Source organism: Vanderwaltozyma polyspora, genomic scaffold (assembly GCF_000150035.1).
Source record: "Vanderwaltozyma polyspora DSM 70294 KpolScaffold1023 genomic scaffold, whole genome shotgun sequence".
NCBI lineage: Eukaryota > Fungi > Ascomycota > Saccharomycetes > Saccharomycetales > Saccharomycetaceae > Vanderwaltozyma > Vanderwaltozyma polyspora.
The window spans coordinates 36,244-59,063 of record NW_001834688.1 but is presented as its reverse complement, the minus strand read 5'-3'; the positions used below and the strand labels follow the sequence as shown (position 1 = coordinate 59,063).

The following is a 22,820-nucleotide window of genomic DNA, read 5'->3' as shown; positions in this document are numbered from 1 at the left end:
GGTTGAAATCAAACCAAAACACTTGTTAAATGTTTAGATAATTTCTAATATATATATATATTTTTTCTATAGCCTTCTAGCCTATTAATTTCGACTTTTCTACGCCTCTTTCTTCGCAAAAATTTCGTTAAAATGTCAAATATTTCAATTTAAAGGTCTAGATCAATATCAAGTATCAAATATCAAAAGTAATGAAAAGTTTCGAATTGATGATGGAATTGGATGTGAACTTGATGATTTATAAAGCTGAGGAAACTTATATTGCAGATTGTTGATTAATGTTCAGTTAATATATGAGTTTATTCAACTTGGAGCAGTGTTGTATCGTATAGCCTTGCGGTCGTTGCTGAATTTATAATGCAAATGCAATCAATTGATGACAGAATAAGACGAGATGGGGTGTATATATGTATGTAGCGATATCTATATAATATCGTAAATTTTTATAATGAGTTTGTATATTTTGCACCCTTTCTGTCTCTTTAGGATACTTTCCATCAATGGAATGTGATGATGCTATTTAAATTGATGATTAAGATGGGTTTTTATAGCTCTATTTTCTCCTTAAATGTATGTATTGATCTTTCGATATTGTTTCAGAATCTGTTCTATCTATCTTCATAGGAGTTATTTATTATTAGTATAGTGGCTTATTATTGATTAAGAAGGTCATGTTCTTAAGCATTTATTTTGAGATTAATCAGCTTGTGAAGCATTTTTTGTTCAAAGTTTAATATAAGCCGTACATATGATTTGAGTAAAAGGGTGCAATACTTGTCTTATCATGAATGTGATACTCCTAAGTTACCAGGTATCCAGTTTATTTCTTGGTATTGGGTATTTTTGTACCTTTGTTAGGTTCAGTACTTCATTTTCCTTGTGACAAATATATACATCTATATATGTTGTTTTAATGATTTAGATTATGTGTAAAAGATTACTATTACTATTATTATGATTATTATGATTATTATGATTATTATGATTAATTATGCTATAAACTTCAATTTTAAAGTTGTTTCCCATTTATATACTCAATTAATGGGAGTGGGATATATATTTCTACCAACGGAATAGCCTTCTTAGAATTCTGGTTATCATATACCATGTACAACCAACAAAACGTACAAATGCTAATAAGGCAACTAACCACAGTATAATGGCTAGATACCAAGTAGCATTAACGGGTAAAATAGGGAATGGTGCTTTTGTATTGTCATCTGTTGTAGTTCCAGATAATGATTTCAATGCAAGATATTCTTGGATACCACCAGTTTCCAAAACTGCTGCAATTACACCAAAATTGGTCAAGACCCAAAAAATAATAACTAAAGATCTGATGTTTGCGTAGTAACCAGTCTTTCTTTCTTCAATGGAAGGTTGACTTTCTTCTTCTTCTTCAATTGGAGCTTTCAAGATCGCTAGTTGCTTGTTGTAATCGGCTTGGATTTCTTCACTTGATACTAAGATTTCCATTTTAAATGTACCATCTTCTTTGGTAGAAATCTTACCCAATGGCTTGGCAACTGCACCTTTAGTACCCCATGATAAATCATGAACATTACAGAATGCGTAGATATTCAGCACATTGATATATGAAGGACTCAATAATAAATACTGAATAAAACTTGTAAGCATGTGCCATGGCTGCATATAAATAATTGAACTTATCAAATATAACCCGTATGTAGAACCCAATGATATAATAATATCTCTAAATGTACGAGTTGTAATAACACCTAAAAATGTTGTCTTCTCATTAAGAATTGTTTGAAATGACTTAACACTTAGGAAAATACTGCAAAATATCATGTATGCCATTAAAACTGCAAAGAAAATACATGTTATGACATAAAACATTTCAGTACTCTTTGGCTTATTACCCAATGATAATATGAATGTTGATAGGATACAGACACCATATAACCAAAAGAATACCACCGATAAAATATTAAGAGCTGAATGGTATGAAATTGCAATTGATAATGTCAGTATTCTGAAAACCAAAAAGAAAGAACTTAGAGAAAACCATGAAAGTATAGTGTTAAAAAATAGATATAAGAATTCAATTGTCAAAAAAAATTTCCTAACAACTGAATGTCCACTAGTCCATACTTTATAGAAATGACAGAATGAATATATCCCTGCAAAGAAGGAACCATTTAACCAACGTCTTCTCTGTAAGATAAATTCAGGAACACGTTCAGGAACATCTGTAGAAGCAGATGAACTTCTACAATACTTCAGAATCCAATTACAATTTTTCTTTGTAACAATTTCAAAACAAAGAATACGATCCTCAGCTAAATACATGTTGGATGAGAAGAAGTGTAAGTTTGTCTCGTCACCTTCCATATGTTCACCATAGAAGTATTTTTCCAAAGGTTGGCCCTTGACAGCTTCAAATCTATATGCTGAAAATGCACCAGGTAACACAGTGATAAACCCAAAATTAGATTCTGTAGTCTTATCCAGAATATTTGACATTTTATACTCAAAATTCTGAGATGCCACTAATGGATTTATCAATTTTTTACCAAATTTTCCAATATCTGTTTTAATTTCACCACAGGCACCACCAACTTGAGGGTCTCTAAATTCACGCCATAGCTCGTAAATAGAGTCTTTACCAGGCATTGTACCTGCATCCAAAAGTGTTACAATATTAGGTTGTAGCAATTCCGCAAAACCTTCCAAAGCCCATCTATGAGAGTTGATTTTCTTTTTATTCTGCTCCTTTAGGCAGAATAAAAGTTGTACTGGAACAGTACTTTGGTTACAATCTAGTTCAATTTCGCTTTCAGTTACATTAGTAATATTCATCATTGTAGTATGTTCATATACATGCATCGCGACTTTTTTCTCGTTGACTTCATCTTTAGCAAACCCGTCCTGATAACAACCAAGAGAACTCATTAAAGCCAAAGCTTTTTCATTAATTTTTGAACGACCATCTGACACAATACAAACTACAATTTTCTTCCAGGCATCAGGACCCCATGTCTTGGAATGGGTTTTACGAACCATATGTTTAATATTATCCATAACACCTTTCAATGTTCTACCTAGTAATATGTGATCTTCGTTATACATGGTAATAACAATCATTAACTCAGTGTATCTTGGAGTAAAATATTTCAATTGTCTTACTGTGAAGTTTTCTTGGGCCATTTGGTTTGGTTCACAAGTGACAGCTTGATATCTCATAAATTTGAACTCATTTGATACATTACCTTCATTACCTGCGGCAGAAGTATATTTAGAAACTAGAGACCTACTAATGGGGGAATCAAAGACAAAGTTACCATTAGATAATTTGAACTTTCTGAGTACGGTTGTGTTTCTGCGAAGTAAATTGTCTGAATTATCCTCATCGTTAACTAATCGATCATTGGAGCTTGCTGTAGAAGAAGTAGTTGTGGTGATTCTAGACATCTCGTTGGATGTACTGTTATTCTCATCAATAGTATTGCTATCTTCGACTACACCATATTCACCTAAGTTCACATGGGAATATTTATTAGCAATATTGGAATAATCTTTCTCCCTTTCAATATCTGATTCCTCTTCAGCGGCCATATAATGCTTCTGATATGGAGATAACAGAATTTCTCTCATTTCTGGATTCAGAGAATATGGATCAACCATTTCACCGTCTCTACCCAGGTATGTATTGATTTGGTAGTCATCACCACCATGGTCAATGTAGTAATTTTCCGGATCCAGATCATTTTGAGCATAATTTTGATTATAACTATGATTATAATCATTTTTATTATTATTAATAATAGGTACGGTATCTTGCCTATTATAGTCCATTACATTTGAATATTCATCTACAATGGAATTTATGCTATTACTGCTACCGCTACCGTGTAGGTAACTATTCAACGTGTTATTGTTGTAATAATGTTGGTTGTCCTGATATTGTAAATTAGACTCTGAGAATATCTGACTGCTGTTAGGAATTACAGGCGATGGTGCGTGAGTGACAGAAATAGATGGCATAGCATTCTGTGGGTGATACTGTTGTTGTTGTCCTTCATAATTAGAATTATTCACAAAAACGTTATTATAAGTATTTCCTGTAGCCATAGTAGATTGGGACTGTTTACTGTTAACAAACGATTCGTAGACATTAGATTGCTCGTTGTTATTATTAGTTGATAATTGCAGAGGTGGAGTTGGAACAAATGTATCAGAATTATTCTGTTGATATTGATAATGGTGATCATGTTGTTGATCCTGATTAGAATTTTCTGCATAATAATCACTAGGAGTAGGTCTCATATTATAAGATCTATTGCGATCATCTTCTTGATCTCTATTTCTCCCATTTCTATCGTTGTCATTGCCAAAATTATTACCAGCAAAAGAACTCATGCCAAAGATACTTCTTGCTTCAAATTTAAAAATAATACTTGAAGTTCACACAGGTTGAAATCAATGATCAGTAGCAAATTAGGTTCCAGTAAATTTAAAATTAATAAACTGAATGAGTGACTTCAAATCATTATAAGTTCAATTCCCATCTCATTTGTTTTATATAGTCTTCTTCATCATTGATAAAAATATTTTTTGCTAAATTTAGAAGCAAAACGCGTTTCGAAATAGTTTTGTCTCGCAATGACGCGTAAAGATCTAAACACGTCGAAGCGAGGCAAAATTGATTCGAAATGATGTCATTACAGCCGTTTGATGCAAAGGAATGGAGCATCAAAACCTTTAGGCCAAGGCACAAATAAGTAGGCTTTGTTCATCATTTATGATCCAAAGTAAATGATTGAATAAAGAATATTGTTGCCTATGGATTGTCGTTATCGGTTTCTGGTACCTATTAATTTATTGGAAGATGAAGAAGGAGTAACTATGCCTTAAAATCTTCGCAACAGAAACAGAAAAGATTTAGAGTAAGAGATATCTTGTAACACCAAAAAAATAGAATGTGTTCTTGAGATATACATGTATACAATTATATATATATATATAATTATGTGTCTAAAGAAGATAAAAGTGGTTATGAAATATAGAACAAATAGTCATCTTTTGATGACACCTACTGATTTTTGGTTCAATAATTGTTTCATTAATTGAAATTTGTTCATGATATCACAGTTCGTAAAGTTTTCTATTTTTTGGCCTTTCAATATTTCAATCAATGGTAATGTTGTGGATTCTTGATTTGGCGAAATTAAAGATACTAGTTTCCCAGAGTTAGAAAGAACAATCTTGTAATGGTCTTTAAAATTAAATTGAAATGTTCCATCACTTAATTCGAACATGATGAATTCATTGCATCTTGTGTATCTTCTTAGAAATACATCATCCTTATGGTAATCTCTTTTAATGAATGAAGAAACTCTATTCAAATTATTCTTCATATATTTGGAGAAAAAATCGAGAACACTAAAATACTTATTCAACAATTCAGGCTTCTCTGATATTTTGAGATGAATTGCTATCCAGCCTTGTAAATCATCGTTCTCAATATGCCAAAATTCTTCAACATCAGAAAGTTTTAGAACTGTGACACCATTATTAAATAATACACCAATGTCTTCAGTTGATAATTGATATGCAAATCCATGTCTATTTGTGTAGTCTACCCATTTAGTCACTATTATTGGATCTTTAATTTGTAAAACTGGGAATATTTCCAAGTCTGATATATTCTTAGTTCTTTCTATTTGATTCTCAATCTCAAGTATATTTTTCAAAGTTATATAACATTCATTGGCCAAAATCTTTGCAGACATTCTAGAGGTGATATAATTTGCAGAATTAGTTCCTTGGAAATTGTTGGTAATTGGGGAAACATTTTTAGAAATGTCTAAAATTGAATCTTTGAAGTCACAACCAATTTTGTTTAAATTTTGCTTCGATATCTTTCTTGTAATTTCTTTATACTTTTGTTTTGTATGACCTGGTGACAAATTATTTGGAAGTAACTTTTGTTGTTGTTGTTCTTTTGAGAAAAGTTTAGAAGTGATCGATGATAAATTATCTTTTATAAGCTTATATTGATAATTTTGTATTGGACTATCATCTTCAACATTCTCTTCTTCATCAACTAATAAACCAGATCTGATCATACAATTTCTGAAGTTAATTAATGACTCCTCAGGTGATATGTCCATGAAATAGATTGGGATATCATTCATGACATCAATTGGCATACATGGCGGGAAGTTACCCTTAAACCAATTATAGTTTAAAATTTCTTGTATCGTAGGCCTTTCCATTGGGTTCATTGATAATATATCTTGAATCAATTTTTTTACATCCTTAGAGACGTATTTATCAGTTGGGAAGCTGTAATTACAATGTTTTATTCTATCATAAATAGTAGACACTTCTTTGGCTTGAAAAGGGGGTTTACCTGTAATCATTGCAAATATCATTACACCAAGAGACCAAATGTCTACTTCAAAGGAGTGGCCGATTTGTTTTCCTCCCATTATTACTTCTGGTGCTATATAATTTGGTGTTCCACAAATAGTATATTTTCTTTCATTTTCATTGTTAATGATAGCCGCTAGACCAAAGTCGCCAATTTTCAAATTAAAATCCTTGTCAAAGAAGATATTACCCAATTTTAAATCTCTGTGAATAATATTTCTCGAATGCATATGATCTAAAGCACCACATATTTGGGTAGTAAAAAATCTCACTTCAGGTTCAGTTAAAATTTTGCGTCTCTTTAATAAATCCATTAAGGAACCGTTTGGACAAATTTCCAGTAAAATATAAACATTTATATCATCTTCGAAACAATCAATGAAATGAACAATGTTTTGGTGTCTCATATTTTTATGGATCTGAATCTCTGATAAAAGTTTATTTCTTGCCTTTTCAGATTTAATCGAAATTTTGGCAACTGTTTTAGCTGCAAAAACCTTCCCGTCATCATCCTTCATTTGGAAACAACGAGCAAAACCACCTTCACCAAGGAAATGGCCTCTATAATAATCCTTCCCCTTCGATTTTATCAAAGATGGAGGAGTCTTGCATAAAGAAGATAATTTTTCCTTCTTCTTTTTATGGACAGGAGAATGATGTCGAGCATGCTGTTGAGCATTACCGTTGTTTTCCCCATCATTATGGTTAGACTTCTTGCCTTTTTGACACACAAAGGAAGGATTATTGTTTTCCTTCTCAAAAGAGATCGGTATATAGTTTTTCTTTGTCGGAGTATTGACTACATCTGAGCGGGTATTGATTTTGGTATCGTTAACCAATTGCAAGGGAGCCAATGACATATCTGTTTTAGATCTATATATCTAAGAATTCCAAACAGAAAAACAAAAATATTATAATGTAATAATAAAATAAATCGTTCAAATTGTGATTGGTAAGCCTGTATCCCTATCTTATCTGTACTTTTTTTTTTTGCAAGAATAAAACTGGCCGCCAATTTCAATATTCTAGTTCACAAGTCCAACGTACGTGCAAACCCCCACAAATTCAGTGCTTGTTCCTAAAATATCCCATCTGATTAGCCATATTCTCCCAATAAAAGTGACAGAAACAACATCAACTCCATTCACAATTGTAACCTTCTTTAAATACAATTGATCTCTAAAGGTTTTGTGGCAATCAGATTTTTCTCAAATCCTTTCTTGTAATCAACAAGACACGTTTGCCTAAAACTTCAAACCCTTGTATATAACAACATCACTATAACAGAATCATAATTGTTTCCCCCTCAGCTATCCCAAATATACACTGTATTAGAGAGTGCACATTGACATAATATATTGGCGTTCCAAATCTTTAAAGTTCAAATTCAATCGAAACCAGTAAATTAACTGACACCTCTCAGAACTTAAAAAGGAAGCAAATTGAATCTAGTTAAGTCATATATCCCTATCATCGGGAATATATAGAAACCCAACCAACCATCCTTGAGACAGAACCGTTAATCTAACTGTTGAAATCTTGATTCCAAAAGTATCCTGTCTTATCTCATCTCATCTCATCTCATCTCTTGCTATTTATATATTTTCCTAAAATTATGGTATCACGTGAATTTGTTGAAAAAGGTTTCAAAACTTTCGGAGTTAATGAAATTTAAAACATTTGGATATAACCAAGCTCTCATTATATATTAAAGGAATAAGAAGTGAGGATGATCTGATTGATAACAGTTGCTAATGTTGATTAAAGTGTGAAACTGTTGATCGAGATTGGTTGTATTGATACTGAGGCATATTAACTTTTTTCTTTTGTGATGTCCTTTGATATCAATTGGGAGCAACTGAGGAATGATTCTAATTTGAATCGTACCGTAACTGAAAAATTAAATGGATATTTAACGTCGATAAATCTGCCAAGTTATGTCAATAATTTGAGGATTGAGAGGTTCTCCATGGGTGACAGACCGCCTAAGGTGACGTTGAGACAGATTACTGACCCTGTGCAAGATTTTTATGATGCTATTAATGAAGAGTTGCAAATGAGTGCTGAGGAGGAAACTGAAGGAAGTGATGATGAAGGGTACGGTGGTGACAGAGTAAGAAACAGAGGCATAGATACTCAAACAGTATTTCCCTCTGCTAATGACGTTCAATTCCTAGTGGAGATGGAGTATAACGGTAATATGTCGATAACAGTCACTGCCGAGATGGTCTTGAATTACCCAAGTAAAAAATTTATGGCATTACCAATAAGATTGACAATCAGCAATATAGGTTTCCATACTCTGTGTTTGATTGCGTTTCTTTCCAAACAACTGTTCTTCAGTTTCCTATGCGATGTGACAGACCCGATATTGGATGAAGACGACTCTATATTGGATCAGAATGGTCCTTTGCTGTCTTCCAAGGGACCCCTAGAGAGAATATCGATTATAAGAAGTTTATCAATCAGTACAGAAGTAGGAGAAGAATATCAAGGAGATGGTTCTGTACTTAAAAGTGTAGGGAAACTAGAACAGTTCCTGAAGGAGAAACTTAAAGATTTCTTGCGTAAAGAAGTCGCATGGCCAAGTTGGATAAATTTCGATTTCTATGAACCTGAAGATAATGAAAGTGATGACAACCAAATAAATTAATTAAACTGTACATATTACGAAATAAATATTGATTGAGCTGACTCAAATTCAGTTAAAAAATGACGGGAAGAAAATAATTAGAATTGAAAAAGACACATAGACAGACAATTACGTAAATCAGCATACGTAGAACACTTGAATATGCTGTATTGCACCTAATCATACTTGAATTGTAAGATTTAAGTAAGTTTTACCATTACTCTCTTGCTATTAATATGGCTTTTTTAAGGCTTATTTCTTGTAAGAATTAAAGATACCGAAGAAAGTTTCAGATAAAAATGAGCTGAAGCTTTGAATGAATAAAATCTTCAATTGTAGAGCATAAAACAGGTCAAGGGAACTTGAATTGGCTATTTAACCAGGAGAGTATAGTTCATTAGGAATATATACACGGAGTTCTAAAGTATTTGGTGTGTTAGCATTGATTATTTTCCTTTTTTTTTGCCTTTCTTTAGAATTGATCAACTTCTCCAGTTACTCAATATTTTTTGCAACTGATAATGAGCTTAGATGAAAGTCAAAGAGCTTGGAGCTCTGGTCACATAGATAGTATAAATGATAAAGCTGCTTGGCCTGTTGATTCTAATGTCGATCCCTATGCTGCTTCTGAAAATCCTGTGATTAATGTTATAGGGCTATCTGAGGATTTGGAATCTCAACCGAGTTACAAAGCTATTAAAGATGGCAATGAAGCTGAGGGACATGATAGTATTTGGGCTCAACGTCGTAATAATTTGAACACAGATAGATTGAGAACGAGTATTTTGGTAGAGACTAATGCTGACCTTAGAGATGGAATCGATGAGGAGCCGATTATACGAAATGCTGTCTTTAAAGATAGCAGTTTTGAAGCATGGTCGAGTAAGTTGAAGAAAACTTATAACCCATTATCTCCTGATATAGTTGTAATAAATGAAATTGATGAACTTGAAGGAATCATATTCAAGCATACTAATTACAGGGTGAAGCATTTGGTAGAATTACCAAATACTGATCCCGCAGATGACCATATAGTTATACGAAGATACTCAGATTTTATTTGGCTAAGAAAAGTTTTGCTTAAGAAATACCCATTGAGGTTAATACCTGACTTGCCACCTAAGAAGCTTGGATCTCAGTATTCTAGTAGATCTTTTTTGCTTGCTAGACGACAGGGTTTGATAAGATTTATAAATTTGGTAATGAAACATCCAGTATTGAAAAATGATGATTTAGTGTTAACATTCTTAACTGTACCAGCAGAATTGTCGAGTTGGAGAAATCAAGCATCCTACGATACATCAGAGGAGTTTGCTGATAAAAGAATCTCTGAAACTTTTAAACAAATGTGGGATCCTCGATTATTGGAAAAATGGAATAAAATAAATGCATCTTTAGATAAATCTATGATAATTTGGAACAATATGAGAATTTTAGTTGAAAGATATGAAAGTAGAATGTTACATATTGCCCAAGAAAGAGATGTCTTTAAAGCATGTATCGAGACATATTCACAACATACCAATGTCCTTTATCCAGAGGAGCATAGTGCATCAGTGATAGAGTTGAATGATCATTTGAAAGTAGTAGAAAAGCACTTGGAAAATACTACTGAATTAATAAACAATGAAGCTGAAGAATTACATTCAAGCTTAGTTCCAAAATTTGTAACTTATATCGAAGTGCTAAAAGCATTACAAAAACTATTTGAAAGATATAGAATCTTGTCTAGGAATACTGTTCATCAATTAGAAAGAAGAGTAGAGCTAAATGAAGAGAGATTGGAAGCTATGAAGGGTAAGCCTGATATAAGTGGTGCTGAATATGACAAGATTGTCAATATTGTTCAACAAGATAAGAGATCAATCAATCAACAAATTAATAGATCTTGGCTCATAAAAGAATGTGTATTAGAGGAATTTACTTTTTTTCAAAAAACTCAATTTTTAGCAATCGACACATTACAAACTTGGACAGCAATGCATTCAAAGTACTATGGCTTCCAATTAAATGAATGGGAAAGGCTAGCGGTTTCTTTGACAGAACTTCCAAGTGTTCAATAAATTTTGTTTACTAATTCTCAAACCACAGGTAAAGCTGCCAATAGAAAAATAACTACTACACTAACCGAAACCATATTTTTGGTTAATACGAGTTAGTAATTGCCGCCTTAATGATGTATATAAATGAATATACTATTTAAATAATGAATAATAAATGAAAATAAAACGAAAAATCGCGGATTAAAAGTTCATAACAAATAACTATTTAAACATAACAAAAGACCATGTTTAGTACTAAACAAAAAGGGTATTACAAATTACCTAAGAATAGGTTCAAGACAAATACGAATGACATGGCAAACTTAGAGGTTTCCATCAAGGAGTTACCAGCATTGTTTTGACGAGTAGAAGAGGTGGTAGCGGCAGCAGCAGAGTTGGCTGAACTTGAAGTGGCAGAACCGGTGGCAGATCTAGTAGAAGATCTACTTGAGACAGTGGAGGTAGTCAAAGTAGATTGGTCAGTAGCAGATGAGGATTCAGCGACACTAGATGAGGTGTTTGTAGAAGTAGAGTTGGTAATATCATCTGGAATAGAAGCAGCGGTACCGGTCCAACAGTATTCAGCTAAACAAGCATTACATTCAGCTGGTAAGGTGGCATTCATACTTTGTTGCTTACGTCTCATGACAGCACAAGCGACACAGCCCATGAAACGGGAGTCATCTGTAAGGTTACCTCTGGTGGCAGCTTCGAAACCGTTTTGAATCAAAGCCTTACTTTCAGCTTCTGAATATTGCAATTGCAAAGTACTGGTGTTACTGGCAAATGAGTAATCAGCATTTGGAACATAAATCAACAATGGTGGGATATAAGATAATTCAGTTAAATTACGAGCGTCACAACCGAAGAAGGTTGGTCTCTTGTTCAAACCCTCGCTAACGAAAGTTTCTTCATCCGGAACATATGGGAAAGCGATGTCTTGACCTTGTTCAGAGAATTGACGACGGTAAGCACCAACCATAGCGGTACCATTTGGCCAGGAGTCAACAGTGTCAGCAGAGTTGTCAAAAGCGAAGACAACATCCAAGTCTCTTTGTTTTTGAATCAAAGAAATCAATGGAACTTCGATAGTGTCTTCACCACCATCAGCCAAGAACAAGGAAGGGTCACTAGATAAGTCAGAGTTAGAACCGAAAGCAGAATCTCTGAATGGGTTTGGAGCAAACAATGCAACATCTTCATTATCATTAGAGATCATACTGATTAGTAACTCACCCACGGTAGTATTGGTGCTATTACCCAAAATTAGTTCAACAGCTTCAACCATACTTGGAGTAAATAGAGTTGAAGATGTACCTAAAACGAAACCTGCATTGTCAAAACCTGCAATACATTGACCTTCATTGACAGCAGTACCGTTAGAGACATCAGAACCGATGAACTTAACATCAGCAAAGGAGTTCAAAGATGGATCCCAAGAACCCATTTCGAATGGGTTGAATTCAACGATAGTAGAGTTCATGTATGTAATACCACTGTATGGATGTCTGACGTCAGTGACAGAAATTGGGAATGGCATCAAACCTCTTCTGAAGACATCAGAATCTCTGATAGTGGACCAGGTTAAACCGGCACCACCTTGTGGCAAGGTTGGGAAGAAGTCATATGATAAAGCACGTCCCCAGTAATCGGCTAATGTAGTGTTAAAACCAGCTTCTTGTTTGGAAGCAATAGCTTGGAAAACTTGAGTCCATAATTGGACAGTAGCGGCATCTTGAGTTACTAAACTATTAGAGATATCCCAAATAGAACCGTTGTTACCCATATTGTCAACAATATCTTGAACAGAAGTCCAATTGTTTAAGGCCAAGGTACCAGTCAACCAGTTACCACCGGATAAACCGGCCAAATAGGTGGTACTTTGTAATAGACCACCTAAACCATTTTCGTTAGCACCGACAGTTCTGTTATCGAAGGCAGCAATCATACCAGCACCACTTAACATAGCTCTGTAACCACCACCGGAACAAGCAATACCAATCTTTGGTACATTTGATGAGTTACCAGAGAATAAATCATCGATCAAGGAAGAATTGGTGAAATTTCTAGTGGCTCTGTTTAAGAAATTTTGTAAAGCTTCAGAGGTAACTTCATTTCTTAATGATAACCATTCAGTTTCGTTATCAGATAATTGAGAGGAAGCTTCTCTAATTAAATTGAAGTCAGAAGGACAACTGACATTGGCAGGAGCGTAACCGTTGCTTGGAGACCAAGCAATCACAGATGATACTAATGGAGCAGCTAATAAGAAACTGAACAATTGCATTGTTGAGTTTATATACCAGAGATGAGCGGCTTTGGGGGTATTATGAATATTAAGAAGCGATGAATGATAAGTGAGAACAAGAAAATACAATTGAGTGTGGGGGAAGGTATCGAACGTTCGTTACTCGCCAGATGAGGGAAAACTGAGGATTAATCAAGTTGTTTATATATAACTGGATTCCATTGATTTGAAATAATTAAATTACCCTAAATCGTAGTCTGGAATTAATTGTAGTGATAATTTTTTTTGGAAATAAACACCAACAATAAAAAAGCTTGAATGAATTTGACCGGTCGTTTAAGAGATGATAGGGCATGGTCTGAGAGTTAATTTTAAAAATTGTGAGAAATGTGAGATACCCAATTCAATTGAATTGAACTAAATTGAATTCGATACCAAATTAATTCAGTTAGGGAAGTTTAAAATTAAACTAACCACCACCTTAAGACCTGTGGTGCGGTAGGGGGATAGACATAGAGGTCATACACGCTTTGGGTGAATTGTTGTCTAAATTTGAAAATAAAATATGTCATGAAACTCAGAAAAAGATGTAGTTATGTGAGGATTAAACAACAAAATTTCGAAACCAGAAAAAAAACATATAATAATAGTTGGAATGAAGGTAAAGGTAATAAAACAATGCAACAATTGTCTATAATAATAATAATATAATATTGATATCGATGTCGATATCAATATCAATATTAATAGAACAGACAGACGTAGTACAACGGGTGGTAATTAATTCCATCAGTAAAAAAGCGCGAAGCAAAAAAAATGAAATAGGAAGATACTGGTATTATTACTTCGCTTCCGACTTTCAATATATAGATGGATTGATTTATTGTAGGATTGAAGGATTGATAGAATAGATTATTAGGTGGATATGATTTTATTGGGATTGATGATAGGGGAAGGAAGTTTTAAAACTTGAGATATCCCTAGTGCTAAGGGAGAAGGAATGCGCCATAATTAATTTATTATTGATTAATTAATAATAGAATTGGAGGCACGTCCGATTCGAGTAATTTGCGATCGAATTGGCTTAAGTCACAGGCATAATTGAGCGTCTGCTCGCTTATCAACAATTACAGTGCTATTATTATGGTCAACATAATGAAATAAACAAACATATAGTATTATGTTGTTTTTTTGCTATCTCCCTATATTGCGTAATTAGTTCACGGGGGGAGGAGAGAGAGAGAGAGAGATGGATCGATCGAAGTGTTACAGCCAGAAGAGAAGGCACAAGTCGAAAGCAAAAAAGCAAATTAACATAAATAAATTTTGTTTGGCTTCTTAATCAGGCCCTAAACAAAAGAAAAAGTGTTGAATTGGATATAATGATATAGTCCAATGTGTGTGTATGAGTGCAGATCTAGCCTTAATTTTGGAGGGAGAGGAAGAGAGGACTTTTTCTGCGATGAAGATGACTATTGCAGTCAATAATGAACTCAAATCCTTTTAATTCAGAAAACCCAAGGTAGAAAAAGAAGAAGAAAACAAAGGTCCTTACTACGACTAGGAGTTAAGAAGCTTAACAACATAGCAGCAACCACGGCAAAAGCAAAAACAAGAGTAAAAGTTAGAACTAGAGCTCGAACAATAGCTTTAGCCAGAACCGGAACCAGAGCACTCAAATGTGTGTCTAGTACATGTATCTATCTCTCTTTCTTGGTTGGAAGAAAGTAGGGATAGTCCTAGATTACAGATGAAGATTTTTCAATATATTCAGTTCAGTCCAGTTCAGTTCACCTTAGTTAGGAAGTATATTTTGGTAGCGGATAAAGCACCCATGGAAGTGTATATGATAGTACTCTTTGGAAACATCATTCTGAATAATGACGTAAGAAGAGAATCAAAATACGTCCCATCCATCGGGCTGCCAACATTTTTGTGATATTCAATTAGAATTTTGGGTTTACAATGATTTGTTTTTTTTGCTATTTTGCTATTTTGGCTTTTTGTGGTTGAATTTTCTTTTTGTGTGTGCCAGTTTTGTCTTGATTTAGTTCGAAATAAAACAGGTGCGCGCAAAAGCGGTAGCCGGTTCTTCATTTGGTGGTGGTGCAAGTCGAGAGAGGGAGGCAGGAAGGATTTTTGTTGAATATGCTATGCAGGATTGAGAGGAGCGAAGGAGGGAAGCGGGCAGAAGAGATAGCGTATCATTTTTATTTTTCTTCCCAACAAAAAGAAAAAAGCGCAAAAACTGTGATTTTGCGCCCAAATGTTGAAAAGAAACGAAAATAAGAAAAAAAACATTTAAATAGAAAATTAAACATTAAATTATAGAGACAATTCTCTTTCTGTGTCAGTCCTCTTTCGGCTTGTTATGTGGTTTTGTGGTTTTTGTGGTTGTCAAATAAAAACGGGAGAAACTAATAAAAAATAAAATATAAAAAAATATAGTTAGTTCGCTAATTTGGCAAATAGCTAAAAATTGTATTTGGTCTGGTCTGGTCTTGTCTGGTCTGGTCTGTCTCTGTTAACTATCCTTGGAAAACAGCCATACGGGGGACAGGCCGTCCATAATGGTATTTAGTATTGAAATTGAAATTCATATTGAAATTGATATTGATATTGATCAATTGACTTGATTGAGCCAATGCTGGGCGGCTCTTCATACTCGTTCGTTTCGATATGAACACATGCACATACTCCCCCACCCCTTCCTCCCAACTAGTTGCTGTTGGTGTTGCTCTTGCTCTTGCCGTTGCGATACGACACAATTTTGCACAGGTCCAGAATAATATATTGTCCTTTTTTGGACAATATATTTGGAGAGTAGAGTTATACCACTACATTAAACTAAACTACGTTTGCAATGGACAATTTCATTTCATTTCATCTTATCTTGTCTGTTCTAGCACAATCAATTAATTAATTGGAGTCAGGAATTTATTATACACAGTTCAGTTCGTGAGTCCAGAACACTAACCATAACTGAAAACCGTGTTTCCTACTCAAAGGGAGATAACCCAGTTTTTTTTCCACCATTATCCTGTAACTTAATCTATTTTATTTTTTTGCTATTGTTCTTATTTATATGTTTATAATTCTTCTTGCTCAGGTGACGAACATAGGACGTCGAATTCTGTTTTCCGGCATACCATGCAATCTTCTTCTGCCCACCTCACGTCACCTCATCCCATCCCCCCCTAATTCTGTCAATTTCCTGCTCTGATCACATGGTGTCGCCGTCAGTAAACACACATTGTTGCTATCATTTGTTGTCGTCGAACATAAATGACAGAGTGTAGTGGAAAACCCCCATTTCAACATGTGATATGCACATGACCTATAATAATTCCGAGTTTTTTTCCTCCACCAGTTACCCTCACTTTGCCCATATTTCATCCCAAATTCGCTTTTTTCTTTTGACGGGCCGTCCGGTGTCGCTTTCGATTCGGTTTTTGTCGTTTCCTGTCCGAAACCCACTCGCATTTTGCTTTTTTCATCTCAAATTTTGATTTCGATTCGATTTCGATTTCTCTTTGTCTTGTATCAAACAGCCATCATCACAGCATGGTTATGCTATACTATGCTATGCTAAGTAAATTAAACTTGTATCTATTCATCATCTCTAATCCTGTCATACAGTGCATGTTCTTTTCATCAAATATGGTTTTGCCATTGTTAAATTTATCATGATGGGACTATATGTTGTTGTTGTTGTATTTTTGACCTTGATTTTAAGTTCTAATCCATTTAATTTGGTTATATTTAATTGTCTAGTTACTGGTATTTGGTTTCGATACATTAAAATACACACCCATTTGCATATATATCTATATTACATATACACATTCAAGCTATTATCTTTTATTGCAATCAAAGTTTAATTGTCTACTACGTTCTTTAGTTCTATTTATTCTTTTAGATGGTAAGCAATAATAGTTATAATGGTAACAATACTGGTGGCAATGGTCCAGATGTGAACAATGGTAACTCTGGCCGTCCACAGGCTCCATTCATTACTTTGATCAAATCAAGAATAAGACAACCACAGTTCTATTGGTTTTTAGGTCATCTGCTAACTTTATACCATTTTGTTAGATTCCATCTTTCATTTTTGTCAATTGAAAACCAAAATTTCCATTACTCAATGGCATTATTGTACATCTCGTTAACTTATGCGATTGTACTATATCAATTTTATAAAAGTGGTCAATTGAAATTTAACTATTTGATTTTTTTAAAACAATTGAAGAAATTAGATAATTTACAATATTTCCTAATGTTGTCGATCCTATTCGTTTGTTCGAATTTTGGGTCCATGGTAAATGGCTCATTATACTCGCCTGTAATCTTTTCGTTGTTTCATTGTTTGAACTATTTCAAAGAGAATCTATTACCTTTTCTACCGATCAATAATATTTTAAAAAATATCATTAACAATAACATTACAAATTTTATACAAAATTACAATGGCTACTTCCTACAAATGGCACAGTTTTTCGAAATCATCTGTGCATTGCGTTCTGGTTTGATCTCACTACCTATAAAGCTAATCAAATCTATTTTATTATTCAATTTTAACTCTAAAAACATATCAAGCATCATCTCATTGTGTTGTTATATATGGTTCTTCAAATTGAGGTTTCAACAATCACAATCAATGAAAAACCTATTCAACCACAGTTTATCAAAAGTTGATTCAATGATACCCCCAAATTTTTTAATAAATTGGCAGCATTACAAGATTTTAGTGAAAACTACATTTGATAGAATTCCAACTCCTACTTCTGCATAAATCAAGAAAGAAATAAATAAGTAAACAGATAAACAAATAAACAAAATAATTTACTTCCATCTTCAATTCAATAAACATTTTATATACTCTACAAGTATCTCTTGTCATCTCATCTCATTGCTATCCTAGGCTCTTCTCTTAAAGCTTCCATCCCATCCCATTCATTTGATTCTTATAATCTGAAAAAATATCCATCATTGTAAACGACCATATCTTATTCCTCATCATCATTAAAAACACAAAACAAGAACACTTGGCAACCTTTTCCTTTATAAAGAAGATAATCTGATAGGATATTTATAAGAAGTTGTATTATAAGTTTTGAAACAAGGTCTGTTTGGTATTATAGCGACTGGAACTACTGTGTCATTGAGATATATCATTCTGTTTTCGTGTTTTTCCACATATTTTTTGTAATATTTTGTTTAAAGTTTTCTGTTGAACTGAATTGGTCTAGGTTAAACATATAGGAGATTCATTCATTCTATCGACTTGGTTTTTGACAGGAAAAAAAGGAAAGTAGCCAAGATAATATATATAAGAGAACGGTTTTAGCAAGCAAGGTCTGGCAGTTCACTTTGTTGTTTGGTTGTAAAAGAAGGTTGTGTTATTTAAGTTTTTGATAAAAGCTCAAACGAGGATAATTCTATTCTAATAAGAATATACAAACGGAGAGAGTTAGAAAAAAAAAAGAAAAATTTACAAGATAATAAAATAGTTTTAAAGGAAGATGAACAGTGAATACGATTATTTATTCAAGTTACTTTTGATCGGTAACTCTGGTGTTGGTAAATCTTGTTTATTATTAAGATTCTCAGATGATACTTATACAAACGATTATATTTCTACTATTGGTGTAGATTTCAAAATTAAAACTGTACAGTTAGATGGTAAAACTGTGAAATTACAAATTTGGGATACTGCTGGTCAAGAAAGATTCCGTACTATCACTTCCTCATACTATCGTGGTTCTCATGGTATCATTATTGTTTATGATATCACTGATCAAGAATCATTCAACGGTGTTAAAATGTGGTTACAGGAAATTGACCGTTATGCCACCTCTACAGTTTTGAAATTGTTGGTAGGTAACAAGTGTGATCTGAATGATAAAAGAGTTGTTGAATATGACGTTGCTAAGGAATTCGCCGAAGCTAATAAAATGCCATTCTTAGAAACTAGTGCCTTGGATTCAACTAATGTAGAAGAAGCTTTCTTAACTATGGCTAGACAAATTAAAGAAAGTATATCCCAACAACAGCAAATAGATGATAAAATGGGCAAAGATGATAAAGGTGGCAACGTCAACTTGAAAGGTCAAAGTTTAACTAACACAAGCAGTGGTTGTTGTTAAACTGAGCTAAACTAAATTGAATTGAATTTATTGAGTTTGGATTTTATATTCCCAAAATGAAATCTAATCTTTTTTCTAAAAAAAAACGATAACCTTTTCTACAAATTAAAATTTTTAATATATGTTTATTGCCATTTATCATTGATGGCAATGACAATAGTAATAATTTCACTTACATAATTGTGTACATTCAAAGATTACTTTTTCCCCCCCTTGTGTTGATCCTGATCCACTTTTTCCAACTTTACAATTACATATAGGATCATTGAAATTGAATTACATTTTTAGATTAACTATATCTATGTGTGAATAAATATATATATAATCCTATGTATAAATATATACATGTTAATTTACCTGTACTTAACTTGAACTTTATCACCTCTTTTTTCACGTTTCAATTGTCTTTTTGATTTGGCATTATTACTGTCAGCATCGTTTGTAGTTTCGGTGGAGGAAGCACCTTGGTTTAAGTTCTTATTCCCAAAGAATTGATTTTTTAAACCATACAATTTATAGCCGACATATATTGGTATAACAGTCAATGAAATATACCAGACTTTATTTGTATTGAATAGAATTTTACCAAAATCACTGAATAATGATAAATAGATGATATCGAACATGTATTCGGTCAAACCACCTTCTTGGGATAAATCCATACCTTGTCTGATCAATTTTTTCTTTGATTTTTGGCCATTGGTCGATTCTTCAATTTCATAGATTGGTCTACCTGATTTATCCAATATGTATATACATGCGAACATTGGTAGATGTAATAGAGTTAATGTGATCCAAGTGTTGTTATAATTTGATAAAAACATACGGAGGTACGCCAAGAAGACAATTGGTATTGAAATTTTGTATAGATTGTTTAGGATGTCATTGTTAGACTGGGCCTGTTTCTTTGTAGCCTTTCCTGCCATTGGTTCGATTTAGTCTCGGTGAGCTTATCTTGCTGCTTTGCCTAATTGAACAGAGTGAGTGAGTATGTATGGTATCGAATTAATCTATATCTACTTTATATACAATTTATATTACAATGTGTGTCTGGTAAACTCAATTGGATGCAATACAAACACACAGCAGTTGCCAGAACATCTATCTATTGAAGTTGCAACTACAAAGTTCAGTATGCCATGGATGATCTATGAATGCACATTCTCTGCTTGTAGTACAGTAGATAGAGAGAGAGAGAATAGTTGCATCCTCTTGGTCTGATGAAAAGAAAAGAAAAGAAAAGTGAAATCAAAGAAAACTCTTGCACACGTGACAAATTACCCTCCTCTGGCACCTAGATCACATGACACCGGCATGATATTTTCTTTCTTTCTCCCCGCTCATCTCGTACGTAACCCAAAAAAATAAAGAGCTTGGCTGTCTCTCTATACGAGGCTGTGCCAACACAACAACAAAATCGAAACAACAAATCAAGAAAACACACCCACACTCAGAAACAGAAGCAGTAACACCGCCAGGACCGTATACAACGACATCAGCGACGAATTGTTTTTCATGAAATTTTGATTTTTTAAAAATTCAGGTAGATATAAATTAATGACAACAACGACGACAACAACATCCATCAACGTTACATATAACTATAAATATATATATATATTTGTATAATTGGAACTGTTCCTTTTACTCAAGAGGTTTTTTCTATCTTTGATTTGTATTGTACAGGTAGGACACCAAGTAATTAACGCGTTTGGTAGATATATAACATAACAATGGATTCTGGTATGTGTGTTATTATTTGTTAACTTCATTTTGGGTTTTATAATATGATGATGGTGTTGATCGAATGGGGAAGTTTTTGGAAGAAACGACAAAGGTTTTTTGGTTTGTTTCGTTCTGTTGTTCAAGGAAATGAACTGTGGTTGTACCTTAGTTGGAAATCAGGCACATATCTCTGCAATTGTGCGATATTGGAATGTAATTTTTTGCATGCCTTTTTTTTTTAGCATAAGAACGGCAGGACTTCCTTCTTGTCTTTGGTTCCAGTGTTTGTTTTATTTTACTTATGGCATTGGTGGTGAATCTTTGGTTATCTTGGCCCATTATTCTTTCAATTCGCCCCCTACCCTCCATACTGTCGGTGAATTGTCTTTTATTCTTTTGAATTCCTGGTTTAGCACTAGTTGTCTGGAGCCCCTATTTTCGATCGTCGCATCGTGCAGCGTGATTAGATCAGGTTTTCCAGATATCGATAAGTGGACTAGATAGATACTGTGGGATATAAAGACAGACAGACAGACAGACCTTTCAAATTGCACTGTTGACGCAATGATTCTACTTTCAAAAGCTTAGCTTCCCCTCTCGAATCGCCTCCATCTTTATTGTTCCTGTGTAATTTTTTTTTTTGTTCTTTTGTTCTTTTTACTAACATATCTTTTGTTCTCCCTCTAATTGTTATAATAATAATACAACTGATATGTGTTACTATTATATTCTCATTATGGATGGCATCTTTGAATTCAGAAGTTGCTGCTTTAGTTATTGATAACGGTTCCGGTATGTGTAAGGCCGGTTTCGCCGGTGATGACGCTCCAAGAGCCGTCTTCCCATCCATCGTCGGTAGACCAAGACACCAAGGTATCATGGTCGGTATGGGTCAAAAGGACTCCTACGTCGGTGATGAAGCTCAATCAAAGAGAGGTATCTTGACTCTACGTTACCCAATTGAACACGGTATCGTCACAAACTGGGATGACATGGAAAAAATCTGGCATCACACCTTCTACAACGAATTAAGAGTTGCCCCAGAAGAACACCCAGTCTTGTTGACCGAAGCTCCAATGAACCCAAAGTCTAACAGAGAAAAGATGACCCAAATCATGTTCGAAACTTTCAACGTCCCAGCTTTCTACGTCTCCATCCAAGCTGTTTTGTCTTTATACTCTTCTGGTAGAACCACTGGTATCGTTTTAGATTCCGGTGATGGTGTCACCCATGTCGTCCCAATTTACGCTGGTTTCTCCATGCCTCACGGTATCTTGAGAATCGACTTGGCTGGTAGAGATTTGACTGACTACTTGATGAAGATCTTAAGTGAACGTGGTTACTCTTTCTCCACTACCGCCGAAAGAGAAATCGTCCGTGATATCAAAGAAAAATTATGTTACGTCGCTCTAGATTTCGAACAAGAAATGCAAACCGCTGCTCAATCTTCTTCCATCGAAAAATCTTACGAATTGCCAGATGGTCAAGTTATCACCATCGGTAACGAAAGATTCAGAGCCCCAGAAGCTTTGTTCCACCCATCTGTCTTAGGTTTGGAATCCTCTGGTATTGACCAAACTACTTACAACTCTATCATGAAGTGTGATGTTGATGTCAGAAAGGAATTA

The 22,820-nt window shown here is 34.0% G+C and overlaps 9 protein-coding genes across 9 annotated transcripts in view; 5 read left to right on the top strand and 4 right to left on the bottom strand.

The window, feature by feature from the left end:
* Window positions 1-1,062: 1,062 nt before the first annotated feature.
* Kpol_1023p27 (uncharacterized protein) lies at window positions 1,063-4,383 on the bottom strand (the record flags this gene model as incomplete). Its single annotated transcript, XM_001646666.1, has 1 exon — window positions 1,063-4,383. One exon carries the CDS (start codon window positions 4,381-4,383, stop codon window positions 1,063-1,065), a length of 3,321 nt encoding a protein of 1,106 aa, XP_001646716.1.
* A 656-nt stretch (window positions 4,384-5,039) lies between these two features.
* Kpol_1023p26 (CDC5/polo family serine/threonine-protein kinase) lies at window positions 5,040-7,259 on the bottom strand (the record flags this gene model as incomplete). The annotated part of the gene is made up of 1 exon (XM_001646665.1): window positions 5,040-7,259. The coding sequence occupies one exon, from the start codon at window positions 7,257-7,259 to the stop codon at window positions 5,040-5,042; it is 2,220 nt and encodes a 739-aa protein (XP_001646715.1).
* A 971-nt stretch (window positions 7,260-8,230) lies between these two features.
* On the top strand, window positions 8,231-9,052 carry MDM12 (ERMES complex subunit MDM12; the record flags this gene model as incomplete). Its single annotated transcript, XM_001646664.1, has 1 exon — window positions 8,231-9,052. The coding sequence occupies one exon, from the start codon at window positions 8,231-8,233 to the stop codon at window positions 9,050-9,052; it is 822 nt and encodes a 273-aa protein (XP_001646714.1).
* Window positions 9,053-9,552: 500 nt separating this feature from the next.
* Window positions 9,553-11,094, top strand: Kpol_1023p24 (uncharacterized protein; the record flags this gene model as incomplete). Its single annotated transcript, XM_001646663.1, has 1 exon — window positions 9,553-11,094. The coding sequence occupies one exon, from the start codon at window positions 9,553-9,555 to the stop codon at window positions 11,092-11,094; it is 1,542 nt and encodes a 513-aa protein (XP_001646713.1).
* A 250-nt stretch (window positions 11,095-11,344) lies between these two features.
* On the bottom strand, window positions 11,345-13,360 carry Kpol_1023p23 (uncharacterized protein; the record flags this gene model as incomplete). The annotated part of the gene is made up of 1 exon (XM_001646662.1): window positions 11,345-13,360. The coding sequence occupies one exon, from the start codon at window positions 13,358-13,360 to the stop codon at window positions 11,345-11,347; it is 2,016 nt and encodes a 671-aa protein (XP_001646712.1).
* A 3,880-nt stretch (window positions 13,361-17,240) lies between these two features.
* On the top strand, window positions 17,241-18,113 carry PER33 (Per33p; the record flags this gene model as incomplete). The annotated part of the gene is made up of 1 exon (XM_001646661.1): window positions 17,241-18,113. One exon carries the CDS (start codon window positions 17,241-17,243, stop codon window positions 18,111-18,113), a length of 873 nt encoding a protein of 290 aa, XP_001646711.1.
* Window positions 18,114-18,843: 730 nt separating this feature from the next.
* Window positions 18,844-19,467, top strand: YPT1 (Rab family GTPase YPT1; the record flags this gene model as incomplete). The annotated part of the gene is made up of 1 exon (XM_001646660.1): window positions 18,844-19,467. The coding sequence occupies one exon, from the start codon at window positions 18,844-18,846 to the stop codon at window positions 19,465-19,467; it is 624 nt and encodes a 207-aa protein (XP_001646710.1).
* Window positions 19,468-19,820: 353 nt separating this feature from the next.
* SND2 (Snd2p) lies at window positions 19,821-20,393 on the bottom strand (the record flags this gene model as incomplete). Its single annotated transcript, XM_001646659.1, has 1 exon — window positions 19,821-20,393. One exon carries the CDS (start codon window positions 20,391-20,393, stop codon window positions 19,821-19,823), a length of 573 nt encoding a protein of 190 aa, XP_001646709.1.
* Window positions 20,394-21,200: 807 nt separating this feature from the next.
* The window catches only part of ACT1 (actin), a gene marked incomplete at both ends in the record, with an annotated part of 1,792 nt that continues 172 nt past the window's right edge, over window positions 21,201-22,820 (top strand). Inside the window, 2 exons of the mRNA XM_001646658.1 lie at window positions 21,201-21,210; window positions 21,952-22,820. Of these exons, the coding sequence (XP_001646708.1) occupies window positions 21,201-21,210; window positions 21,952-22,820 (879 nt within the window). The remainder of the gene's footprint in view (window positions 21,211-21,951) is intronic.